The following is a 12633-nucleotide window of genomic DNA, read 5'->3' on the forward strand; positions in this document are numbered from 1 at the left end:
AGGAGCTAGGAGTGCAGATGTGTATCGCTGTGCCAAGCTCTCGTGTTTTCAGCATCACCAAGAAGGTGCCTTTTAGATGAGATTGGTGGTGAGACCAGCAGGCCGTGAATAAAATGGATGCTCCCGTGCATGTAAGGCAGGGGGGGAATCTTAAGGTGGAGGTCTCCGTGGAACAGTGGAATCTGTCTACAAGCTACCTTCAGACACACGTTATAGTCCTGGATCTTTCCTGGGTCCCTACCTGCTGGGCTGCCCTGAGGACTTCAGACCTGCCAATCACCACTTCAACTGATTCCCCTCCCCACCGTGCCCCATCCCTCCGCCCTGCCTGTTCTGGACCTCTAGTGAATACCAAATCTATTCCCTCTCACACACCATCGTCTGATTTAGCATCTACTATAGCTAGAGGTGTTCAGACAGAAGTGGCTGGGATATTGTAACGTTGGCCAGACACCCTCAAGAGCTAGAGATGCATCATTCTGTGGGTAGTGGGTACTAACGGCTCCTGAGGACTTGCAAGTAACCAGGAAACTGCAAACTACCTAAAGGACCACGGGGTCAACAAGCCATCAGGAGACAATCTGGGGACATGTCAGGAGGAGAGGAGTCAAAGAAAACTGGAAAGCGAACCCCAAGAGATGAAACAGGAAGGGGTGTTGCACTCACAGGCTTCCTTCCTGTTTGGAAGGAACAGGCAGGTGGTGAGAGAGGAGGGTGAGCGAGCAACGCAGAGCACAGGACTCCTTCTTGGAGCAGAAATGGAGAGATTTCCCCAAGGCAGAAATCATTTCATACGATGAAAAGTTTCTGCAAACTGTTTAAAAATAACCCGCGGTCCCAGTGGGGGTTAGCCACTCCTGAGGTTCTTGGACAGACACTCTAGGCTTTTCTGGGCTGCAGTCTGTGAAAAGTCCTGCCTACCACCCTCTAAGTCTGAGAGTCTTTGCTCTCACTCTCTGTTGACCCAGCAGGGTTACTCTCCAATTCCTTCAGGGACAAGGAACGTTTTGATTCATTATTGGGAACATGGAAAATGGTTACAACACATCGAAAAAGAAAAGGTGGTCACGACTTTGTCAGCCACTGAATTCAACCACTTAATCTTTGCATCCATCCATATTTAAACTCTGACCCGCTTTTTTTTTTTAAAAGCAGATTGCACAGTTGGGCTTCACAAGGTGGGATATTATGGGCTGCAATAGTGAAGGCGTGGCCTGTCTAAGCAGGCTTCTGGCTATCTGTGGTGGGTACAGCTTCCCCAAATCCCTCAAGGCTGTGAGTGACATAGCATGTGGGTGGATGGGGATGGAGGTAGGTAGGGATGCAGGGGCAGGCTGAGGAGGCAGATGTGCTGTGGCTCGACTCTCTTGAGGGTTAGAGGAGCAGCAGAGGCCAGCGTGGCTGGAACAGAGTGTGCCAAAGGAGGAAAGGCAGAGGTAGAACAGGGAAGCTGTTGGGGGTGCAGAGCCTCAGGGCTTGCCTGAGGTTGGTGCTTGGAGCCAGGGTGAAGAGCAGTCGGATTTGGTGAGTGTGTGTGCAGTAACCTGAGCTCCTGGGGAGGATTCTGCACCAGGCTTCTCTCCCATCCTCCTCTCTCCTTCCCTCCCCCCCCCCACTCCCCCCCCACATCCTCTCTCTGCAGTGTTATATGGATCATACCTGCACATTAGGTCAGTGATTTCCCACTGAGACACACCCAAGCTCAACTCCAGGCTTTCCGGCTGAGCCATGGGAAAGAGTGGCTTTCCCCTGAAGGAGATGAGGAGCCTGTGAAGTTTGACGTGGCCACTGTAAGCCTGGCTCTCCTCTTAGTGATGCACGCGGCACCGAGCTGGCTTTGGGTGAGGGTATGGCTCAGGACCACTTAAGGCCAGAGTCACAGCCATTTTCAAAGGAAAGCTTGAGGCAGGAAGCTGCTCAGACAGGAACTTCTCCCAGGAGCGTGGATATCATAACACCTTATGGAAAAGCTTAGGCCTCGTCTTGCTCTCCCTGGGTCGTTCTGAATGTACAGAGGCCATGCATGCCAAGCAGTGACTGGACACTACCAAAGACAAGCCGACTAAGCATTCTGAGATACTCTCCTGCCTCTGCCCCATCACAGCTCTCCCAGCCCAGAAGCCAGAAGTGTATTTCTTCTGTTTATTTCTTGTCTCTGCCAGGCATTGATTGGGTGAACCATGTGGATGGGGTATAAATACTGTTGTTGTCACTCACTCTTCTCCCCCAGCTTCTGTGGGGGCTCCCAGACATGAATTTCCCATAATGCCAAGTTTCTCTGTTACCTAATACCTGGTGGGTCCCACTCATTAGAACCAAACCCTTTCATTAGAACCAAACCCTATTTTGATTTTAATTCATCGTACCATTAGTATCTTCTTTAAACAATTTTTTTTTTGACACAGGCTCTCATATATCCCAGGTTGGTTTTAAACTACGTAGCCAAGGATACCCTTAAACACTTGATTCCCTCTGCTGAGTTCTGGGTTTACAGGTGTGCACTACCACACCTGGGCATAGGGGCGCTGTAGATCAAACCCAGGGCCTTGTTTGTGTTGGGCAAAGAACGCCACTCATTCAGCTGCAAGCTGATCCCTTCTCTCATTACTTTGGTGCTAAAGTCTTCTCAGCTCTCTTCTCCTGATGTTTCTTTTAGATAAATTCATTCAGTGACATTCTAACAAATGGCCACACTGGGATTTTGTCTGAAGTTTCACAAGTGACTCAAGTTGACAAGTCCTGGTGACTCACTCTCCTTAGCCATCCATGAGGCATATTGTTATTTGCTCAGTCCTTTTCTTTTTTAAAAGATTTGTTATGTGTACAGCGCTCTGCCTGCATGTACACCTGCATGCCAGAAGAGGGCACCAGATCATATTATAGATGATTATGAGCCACCATGTGGTTGCTGGGAATTGAACTCAGGACCTCTGGAAGAGCAGTCAATGCTCTTAACCTCTGAGCCATCTCTCCAGGTCTCTCAGTCCTTTTCTTAGAACAGATTATCACATGGCAGACAACAACAGCTCCCCAGGATTCCAGCCTGAGACCTATCTAGGCCACATGGCATCACTTGCCTTGTATCTTGGCTGCAGTTGTCTGCCTGACATCTGGGACCAAGCCCTGGGCCATCTTCGACCTTTGTGGCATTTTGATGTCGTTCATACATCTAAACACTTTCTTTTACTTTATGTATATGGGAGTTTTGCCTGCATGTATGTCTGATACCCACGGAGGCCGGGAGAGGGCATCAGATCCCCTGGGACTGGATTTACAGATAGTTGTGAGCTGTGATGTGAGTGCTGGGAATTGAACCTGGGTCCATCTGAAAGAGCAGCCAGTGGTCTTAACTGCTGAGCCATTTCGTTTGTCTCATCGTTTTTTTTGTTTGTTTGTTTTTGTTTTTGTTTTTTTATTACCCACAAGTTATGGTCCTCTGTTCCTGTCACCGTAGTCTGTCTTGTCTCAGTTTGTAACCTCTTATGGGCTCTTCCATATGAAGTCGGGGTTTGGACAGATGGCTCAGCCATTAAAGGCTAGGCACACTACCAGAAGATATGGACTTTTCTCATGCAGACTCACACTGCAGACGCCAGTGAGATGAGGTATCAGAGGATCCCGCAGCTGAAGAGTGACACACACTGGAGCCGCACGCAGACAGCCCCTCTTCAACAAGCGTGTCACACAGAGCACAGACAGCTGAAGAGTCCTGACACAGGAAGTGCAGGTCACGTTCTCCTTCCTGAGGGCAAGGCAGGGGCACCTGTGTCACCCGGGGCTCACGGCTCAGACAGTAGAATCATTGTTATCTCTGAGGGACATCTGTGAACTTTACAGTCAGAGAGGAAGTTGAGCTTGTCCGCTAGTCTTTCAATTACAAAATGCAAGCGGGAGGATGATGGGCGCACTGGTGGTGAGAGTAGAGAGAGGGAAACACGTGACATTGTGCCATTTTCATCTTTCTCTTGGACTTAAGAGAGTCACTTAGCGGTTAGCTTGTGCCCTAGAAATAGATATGTTTCCAGTCTCCTTTGTTCTTAGAAGGGGGCCCACCTCAGGATGTAGCATTTAAAAGACAAAGTCACCATGTTAATGTCCCATCACACAGACTGGGGCTTCAGTGACAGAACAGGTTTCCGTGTTTTACTGCCCCGGAGACCAGGAGGTCCAAGATCAAGATGATACAAGGAGTTGTGATTCATCTTGGGGGTTCTGTCCTGGGCCTGAAAGATAAGTTGGTATCTTCCTCCTGTGTCCTTAATATTTGTCCCTCTGAACAAAGTAAGATCAGATAAAGGACACATTAATTTAAAGGCTGTTCTCTTAAAAAAAAATTAAATAAAAAGAAATGTCCATCAGGGCTTCAACATATGGGCTTTTGGAGGGGTGCATTCCATACAGCAGCAGTGCCCTTGCTATGGGGGAGTCTCCTACCACCAGCTTGCTTTGTGGGGTTTGAAGTCTTCCGCGGTGCGATGTCGTCGTGTGGTTGGAAGACAGCTTCCTTCTGGGCTTTGAGCCCAGCTTTTGCCTCTCTGGTCCTCAGCCGGGGCTGTATGCACGCCCTGTGAAGACGTCTGAAACTGAGGCAGCTCAGCAGCGTGCCCTCCCCCGCAGCTACCTTCCACTAATACGTGGTTTGCAAGTAACAAGTGGGTGTTGGGTCAGGACTTTTGGGTCCTCAGAGTCCTGTAGCCACCATCGTAAAGCCTGGAGACGTCATACAGGTGCTGGTGTGTTGCCTGTAAAGAACGTGTTCACATGGCTGGCACCTTCAGGGCTGGGATGGTGTCCTCTGAGCAGGAAGGGGCCTCTTCCTGCGTGCTTTGCAGAACTCTCCCTGGGTGCTGGCATACCAGCCCTTCTTGCTATCAAGCATGCCCTGTGGCCTTGGGAGATATATATCAAATGTCTATACAACAAGCTGTCTGCCCACGGGTCAACTATCTGTGCACACAGCTGTCTGACCGCATTCCTCGTTGCTTAACACTTTCATGACACACTCAGGCAATCCAGGACCTCTCTTGAGACAGGGTCTTACTGTGTAGTCCTGGCTGCCTTGGAACTCACAGAAGTGTGTCTGTCTCTGCCTCCTAAGTACTGGAATTAAAGCTAGACACCACCGTGCACCAAATTAAGACCTCCTTACAAGTTTAAAAGAATTTTTAGCCAGGTGTGGTGGCACATGCATTTAACCCCAGCACTTGGGAGGCAGAGGCAGGTAGATCACTGTGAGTTCGAGGCCAGCCTAGTCTATACAGGGAGTCCAGGACAGCCAAGGCTACACAGAGAAACCTTGCCTTGGAAAAAAAAAAAAAAAGAATTTTTAGCAGCTTTAAAATCCAGAGACAGCCCACTGCCACCTCCCAGCCTACAGCCATACCACAGTCAGCCTGGGGGCTTGTTGCTGTCCTGTGAGGAAGGGCTGATTCTGCGGGGGGGGGGCCTGGGGGGGAGTAAGGGGCCATCAGAAATGCCACAGCATTCAGTCAGAACTTGCTTTTTCTTACAACTTCGTGTGCATACACACTGGAGAAACTGGTCTCCCAGTAAGGTGAGGATCACAAGGTGGGACACTTAGAGGTACAGAGGACACATTAACGGTGGAGTGGAGCTGTTGTTAGCCACAGCTCCCTGCAGGTACAGACCCAGGCTTGCCCCTTGGTTGATGGCACCTCTGCCACAGTGAGATCTTCTGCCCTTGGTAGGAAGAGAAGGATGAGGAGCTATTAGCGCCCCCCCACACACCCTCAAAGCCACCTGGAATCAGATGCTGACCTCTCCTGTCCTATGATCTTCTGTTTTTAGAGCAGCCAACTGGCCATGTGGCTTCTGTAGGACACCAAAGCTCCCTTGTTTTTTGTGACATTGTTCAGCCCTTCACCTTCTAAACTGGGAACTCAGCTTTCACAAGAGGGCGTTCAGCTCTCTCGGCAGGCCCTTGTGGCTCGGTGGACCATGAGCTGACAGTTGAGGTGACAGCCTTGGAGTCATGGCTGAGGCTTTCTTCCTGAGTTTGTAGGCTTGCTCCTCAGCTTTTATGAATTAGCATATGAAGCCAAGATAACAAGGAATAGCCCCCAGCAGAACTGGATGAACCCATGTGTTTTAAATGCTATTTTAAATTAGTATACATGGCAGATTCATAAATACATATAAGAATCCATGGTTAACTCAGCTGCCTAACATACATGAAACCCATGGGATGGCACACATCTATACTGCTGGTACTCTGGAGATGGAGACAGGAGGATCAGAAGTTCAAGGTCATCCTTGGCTATATAGCAACATAGTGAGTCCCAGGGAGGCCTGGGCTACATGAGATCCTGCCTGGGTAGGGGTGGTAGAGGACCTACTTTGTTGTCAATGGTAGAGAGACTATCTTGTGTATTATAAGGGTGTAACACCTGTCCAAAAAAAAAAAAAACCTATGGCCTGTAGGAAAGGGTAGAATAGAAGGTGGGACATCCTGTAAGTAGAAAGAATTCTGGGGTAGAGTGAGGCATGGAGAGATTTACCTAGGAAGATGTGAGGAGGACAGATGCATGGTACCTAAGCAGAGGTAACTGGCCATGTGGCAGAATGTGGATTAGTATAAATGGGTTATTTTAAGTAGAACTAGTCATAGAAGAGCCTAGGTATATGGCCTAGGTATTTGTAATTATATTTTGAGTCTTATGAGTCATATTCTGGGAGCTTGGGGCCAGGAGGAAAAAAATCAAGCCCTACTACACAGTCAACTCCATTTCATGGGATAGCTCAAGGACACAAATGCTGTCCCTGGCTTGTCATGTAAAGCCAAATGTAAGGTTAATTAACAGAAAGAAATAGTAGCATAGAGGTCACCTGATCTCCCTTCATAAATGTTTTCAAAAACCCCTCTATTAAAAAAAATGACCAAAACCAATCATTTGTTTTGAATATTTAAAATACATTGTTTCTTAATTTTTTTTCAAAACAGAAGTTTTAGCTACCAGAACTTTTACCACACTCTTTAACTGGCTTCCAATAAACACATAAATAAAACAGTGCTGTTTCCACAGCTTTGCCTTATGAGCAGCTTTGATATAAAGAGATACAAGAAAAAACCTTCCTGAATACAGAGGCTAGAAAAATCTGTCCACAGACCATGCACAACACACTCATACACACAATGTGTTTGCACACACACACACACACACACACACACACACACACACACACACACGAAAAAAAAAGTCATGGTTATTCCTGGCAGAGTGCACATAGAGTGTGAGGGTGGCAGCTGCTGCCCAAGGATGCCCACAGGATGGAGACACAGACGTAGGAAGCTTGGAAGGGTCTCTATGTTGCAGCAAAAATGCTTAGCGACACGGTTCACGGGGAACAGAACTGATGAAGAATGAAGTTGGTTAAGTAGCTCAGGTTACCTCTAGGCACAGTGGCAAAGCTATCACTAAGTTCCTCCTTTTTTTCCTTATAGTAAAATGGGCGGGGAGGTGGACACATTGGGGGGGGGGGGACCAGACCAGCAAATTTAAGGAACAACAACCCTCTAGTGCTGATAATTTTGAAAATCCTTAGCCTCGACGGATGGTTCTAGATACTAAAATAGATCTCCCAACTGATCTGGAAGAAACAAACCACCAGAAGTATGCCAGCTTCTGGGAAATACATCTTACTGACAACCATACCACCGTTTCAGTGGTAACTGACAGAGAAAGAGGGCGGTTCTCACCTGTGCTTAACCCAGGTGTCAGCCTCATTGGCTCGCTCCGTGTAGTTCTCTGGCAGGAAGCCCCGGCAGCCAGTCCGATGTGAGATCCCCATGGCCCAGCCCTCGCTGGCTTCTTCCTGCTGACTGGGGTCCACGAAGATGTAGTCGCCAGGACTGAGCATCAGCTCATCCGCGTTCTGGGGTTTGTACTGAAACAGCGCTTTCAGGGTCTAGAAAGGAGGCAGGAGACCCACACTCTGGTGAGCCTCTGGCTGGTAAGCAATAGCGGCAGGAGACCAGATACCTTCTGCCTTGCCTTCTGCGTCCCTCCAGACCTTGCCTAATGAAACACAGTGTAGAACATAGCCAAAAACCGCAGTGTGGAAACCTTAGGGTAGATTTAGAAGTAAAAGTTTATGTCTATCTCCCTTCCTTCTACCCATCCTTTTGTGAACCCGTCCACCACTCACCCTCCGACCTTTGTTTATTTGCCTGCACACGTTTGTCTATCCTTTTGCCCACCACCACCTACTTACCTACCCTTGGCGTTCATCTGACCATCTGCTCAAACAGCTATTAGCCACCCATCCGTCTATCTACTTATCCATCCATCGTCTGTCCATCCAGCCACTCATCCATTTTCTAATTCGTCCATCCATCTAGTCATCCATCTGTCCATTTAGCTACTTCTCATTCCACCTACCCACCCGCCAGTAACCCACCTATCCATTCACTCATCCATCTGTCCATCTACCCATCTACCTACTCCCCCTCATCCATCCATCCACCCATGCATTTCTCTAACAGTTTATCCCTCCATCTATCTACTTACTCACCCATCCACATCCCACCATCCATTCATCTACCCATTATATCCATCCACCCATCCATCTACTTGTCCACCCACCTGCCCATTCACCCATCATTTACACACACACACACACACACACACACACACACACACACACACCTGTTTCTCTTATAGGAAAGACCTTATAGAGTGACCAAATGTGTATGTCTATCTTCCTTGGTGTGAAGCTACTTATTTCTTTATTTTATTTTATTTTTTTTAAAATTTATTTATTTTCATTTTGTGTGCCTCGATATTTTGCTTGCATGTATGCATATGTGAGGGTGTCAGATCTTGGAGTTACAGACAGTTGTGAGTTGCCATGTGGGGTCCTAGGAAATGAACCCAGGTCCTCTGGAAGAACAGTCAGTGCTCTTAACCACTGAGCCATCCCTCCAGCCCCCCTGAAGCTATTTATAATGTCTCCAATGACAGGCAATGTTGTGGCTTCCTCATACTTAGGCCCTGTGTGACATACTTTCTTCCTCAACCAATCAGCTCTTAGGAAAGGAAACCTTGGAATAAAGGCCCCCGAAATCATTACGTAGGGTGAATTTAAAAGCAAACCATGTATTAACACATCTCAACAACAGGCTTTCATCGTCTTTTGAAATGACTGTATATGCCCAACTTATCTATAAAGGAATGCTACTTCTAAACTGCACATGAGGAGAGGGCTCTAGCAGAGGCAAGCCCCCTCCTTTCTTCAGGGAAGGTTGTGAGAGTAAGTGCTTTTAGGGAAACATTTATTCACTTCCCACCAGTAGGAAAGGCTGGGCCGGCCAGGGCCTCTCACCTGGTAGTGCACAAAACGCATGTCTCGGGAGTAGAGGGCGGCTGTCCACTGGCAGGTATGGCTGGGCTGGATGGCTCTGGCCAGCTGCTCCAGGGTCCTTTGATGGTGAGGGTAGAACTTATGGGCCAAGGTCAGGTGCAGCTGCTTGGTGCAGGGCTTGATGGCGCAGTCTGTGGAATCAAGGAAATGCGGGCTGTTGGCTCGATCATCCCGAATGCCAAGAGAACACAGCGTGTCGGGTACCCGTTGTGAGTGTTGGGTGAGAATGGGAGTGCTGAGAACCTGTCCCTGAATGTCATTGCTACCTCTTGGAACAAGCAGGAACTTTTCCCAGTCACGGCTCTGTTCTACCGCACCTGCTCTGCAGTGGCGGGGCTCTCTTGACAAGGACTGGGCTCTATTAGGAAGGATGTGGTTGGATGCTTGCAGAGTTTTTTTTTTTTTTTTTTTAAGAAAAACAAAAGGCAGGCACAGGGATATGGCTCAAGGCCTTCAGAGCTCTTAGTCTGCAAGCTAGTCTGAATGACAGAAATGCAGTGAACGGCCCCTTCCTACTCTGGTGCACACACACGACAGGGGCCTAGACTCTAGGCCGAGGCTGGCTTGGTTTGGTTTGGTTTCGTTTTGAGATGGGATCTCATGTGCCCTAGACTGCTTTGGATTTGTTATGTAGCTGAGGATGACCTTGAACTTCTGATCCCCCTGCTTCTATCTCCTGAGTGCCAGGATCATAAGTGTGTACCCCTATACCTGGTTTAGGTATTGCTGGGGACTGAACCTAGGGCCTCATCATTGCTAGGCAAGCACTCTACCCACTGAGCCACCCACCACCACCACCAATATTCCAGATCAGGCCAAGGCCTCTTGCTTAAAGAAGAATCTCAGGAAGAAAATTTCTCAAGTGATGGACTGTAAAACCTGCAGCATGTCTAACGTTCACTTGACTCTCCTTCCTGGAAACCCTGGCAGCGCTGAGGCCCAGGCTTTGTGATGACCTCTGCCCTTTGAGAGTTTTTTTTTTTACTCCAGCTTGGCCTTTGAGTCCTTCAGGTTGTTAAACAACAGAGGATAGTATCAAAGGGACAGGCAGATCTGTTGTCAGCTGACCATAAGCATTCTAGGCTTTGAGGAGGCAGCCTGATGTCTTAATAGGAATCACACAGATTTTGCTGTGGAGGGACCTACTTCAAGGCTCTTCTGTCCTCGTCACCACAGGGGCCCTAACTGAAGAGTCACACTCTAACTTAGTTTCCTTTTTGTTTGTTTGTTTTGCTTTTCGAGACAGGGTTTTTCTCTGTGTAGCCTTGGCTGTTCTGGACTCGCTTTGTAGACCAGGCTGGCCTCGAACTCACAGTGATCCACCTGCCTCTGCCTCCCAAAGTGCTGGGATTAAAGGCAGGTACCACCACGTCCAGCTTAGTTTCCTTTTTGACAGCTAGGACTTGAGGACAAAGACATCTGGTTCTAGCCCCTGGAGTCCACTGAGGATTCTCAGTGCCCAAAAGCTGCTTGTCACCTCTTTGTGCACGTTGGGAAACAAATAGGATGTGCTTGCTATTTCACTTACAAAAGTTCTGGAAGGCTTAGACACCATGATGATCAGTTCACCATAGTATTCCCCACATAGGGGACCCAGCCAGATGGACCCTGGCCAGGTCCCTGAACCCTAAGATTCTGGGCAAGCAGCCTGCACAGGTGGCATGAAGGTATGTGTAGGTGATGGGAAACTCCTTTTGTGACATTTTTTTTTTTTTAGTAGTTGGGGAGGGTGGGCTCCCCATGTGAGTCAGCACAGCCTAGAAAAGACCTGGGTTGGCTTCCCCAGAGCCCCAGGGGTGAGTCATGCTGACTTCTGAATAGGCTTTTGTTTTTCCTCTGCTGCCCTGTGTACCTGGGTTCAGTTTCACTGAGAGGGCCAGTGTGGGCAGGGAGGGACTTGGGGCACTCCTGAGCTGTCATCCCAGGAGGGTTCTCCTAGCATCTCAGGTCAGACTGAGGTATAGCCTGGGAAGCCGGCAGAGCCCACTCAGGGTCAGGAGATGGATATGAGGCTGGGGCTAGCTCTCCCAGGAAGTTAGGCCTATCAACACAGAGCCCTGGCAGTGGTCCATGAGGCACACTGCTCAGTTCCAGGCCACCAAGATGGGTGAGCACAGCACCCACTTCCCACTGCAATAGGATACTCAACCTGGGCCGTGTAAAACAACAAGAGTTTATTGTCTTAGAGATCTTGAGGGTAGAAGTTCAAAATCAAGGTGTGGGCTGGGCCACATTCCTTCTCAAGGCTCTAAGTGTGGGTCCTTTGGTGTCAGCCCTCTCCTGGCATCCCTTGCCTGGGACTCCATCCTGCCCATTTCTGCCTCTGTGGTCAAGTGGTCTCCTCCTTATCTCCATGTGTCCTTTTCAGGACCATGTTATCGATTTAGGGTTATTGATTTAGGTCTCAGTCACCCAGTTATTAACTTAGGGCCACTTTACTCCAATGAGACTTCATCTTAATTAATTGCATCTTAAGTAAGATGCCATTCTGGGGCTCCTGGTGGTGGGAGGGGGACCCTGTGTAACCAAATACAGTGATGCTGAGCAGGGATTCCTGCTGGGCAGCCTCAGCTTTAGTTTCCTCCCTCCCTCCCTTCCTTCCTTCTCTCTTTCTTCTTTGAGACGGGGTCTCATGTAATAAAGGTAGGAGTCACATTTGCTATATGGTGAAGGACGTTCTTGAACTTCCAATCCTCTTGCCTCCCCTTTCTGGGTTACAGGTGTGTGGACCTCGTGCCTGGAATACACAGTGCTGAGGGTGGAATGTCATGCCCTGGCAAGCACTCTACCAACTGGGATCCACCCCTGGAACTTCCTCCCCCACCCCTCTTAAGGTGAGACCTGTAAGACCCATCTGGGCACACAGAGATAGGTGTCTGTCTGAGGGCAATGGCTGATGTCCTTGCTGCCTTACAACAAGAGCCAAACCATCCCATGGAGGATGGCCATTAAAGAGCCATCACCACAGATGGGAGCCAACCCACCAAGGCCTTGGGGGATGGTTCAGTGTGTCTGCCCACAGCTGGGGTCTCCTACCTGCCAAGACTGATGCCTCTGTGGCGAACGCCATGGCGAATTCCCGGATGACGTCAGCAGGGCCGTCGTTGATGAAGAAGCCGAGGTAGCTGATGGAAGAATGGAGAGCAAGCGGAACCAGGGCAGGAAAGGAGCCCAGGATCCTGTCCCCAGCACGCCGCAGAGCCTCATACAAACACTCCACCTTCTGGTCTTCACACTAAGGGAAGAGAAGCA

At 48.9% G+C, this 12633-nt stretch overlaps 1 protein-coding gene across 2 annotated transcripts in view; it reads right to left on the reverse strand.

The window, feature by feature from the left end:
* The window catches only part of Ubash3a (ubiquitin associated and SH3 domain containing A), a 32066-nt gene that overhangs the window by 11822 nt on the left and 7611 nt on the right, over positions 1 to 12633 (reverse strand). For both annotated transcript variants that reach the window (XM_051153386.1, XM_051153387.1), the window contains exons 4-6: positions 12418 to 12616; positions 9343 to 9512; positions 7718 to 7926 (exon numbers count right to left, since the gene is read on the reverse strand). In XM_051153386.1, the coding sequence (XP_051009343.1) occupies positions 7718 to 7926; positions 9343 to 9512; positions 12418 to 12616 (578 nt within the window). The remainder of the gene's footprint in view (positions 1 to 7717; positions 7927 to 9342; positions 9513 to 12417; positions 12617 to 12633) is intronic.

Source organism: Acomys russatus, chromosome 11 (genome assembly GCF_903995435.1).
Source record: "Acomys russatus chromosome 11, mAcoRus1.1, whole genome shotgun sequence".
Classification (NCBI taxonomy): Eukaryota; Metazoa; Chordata; class Mammalia; order Rodentia; family Muridae; genus Acomys; species Acomys russatus.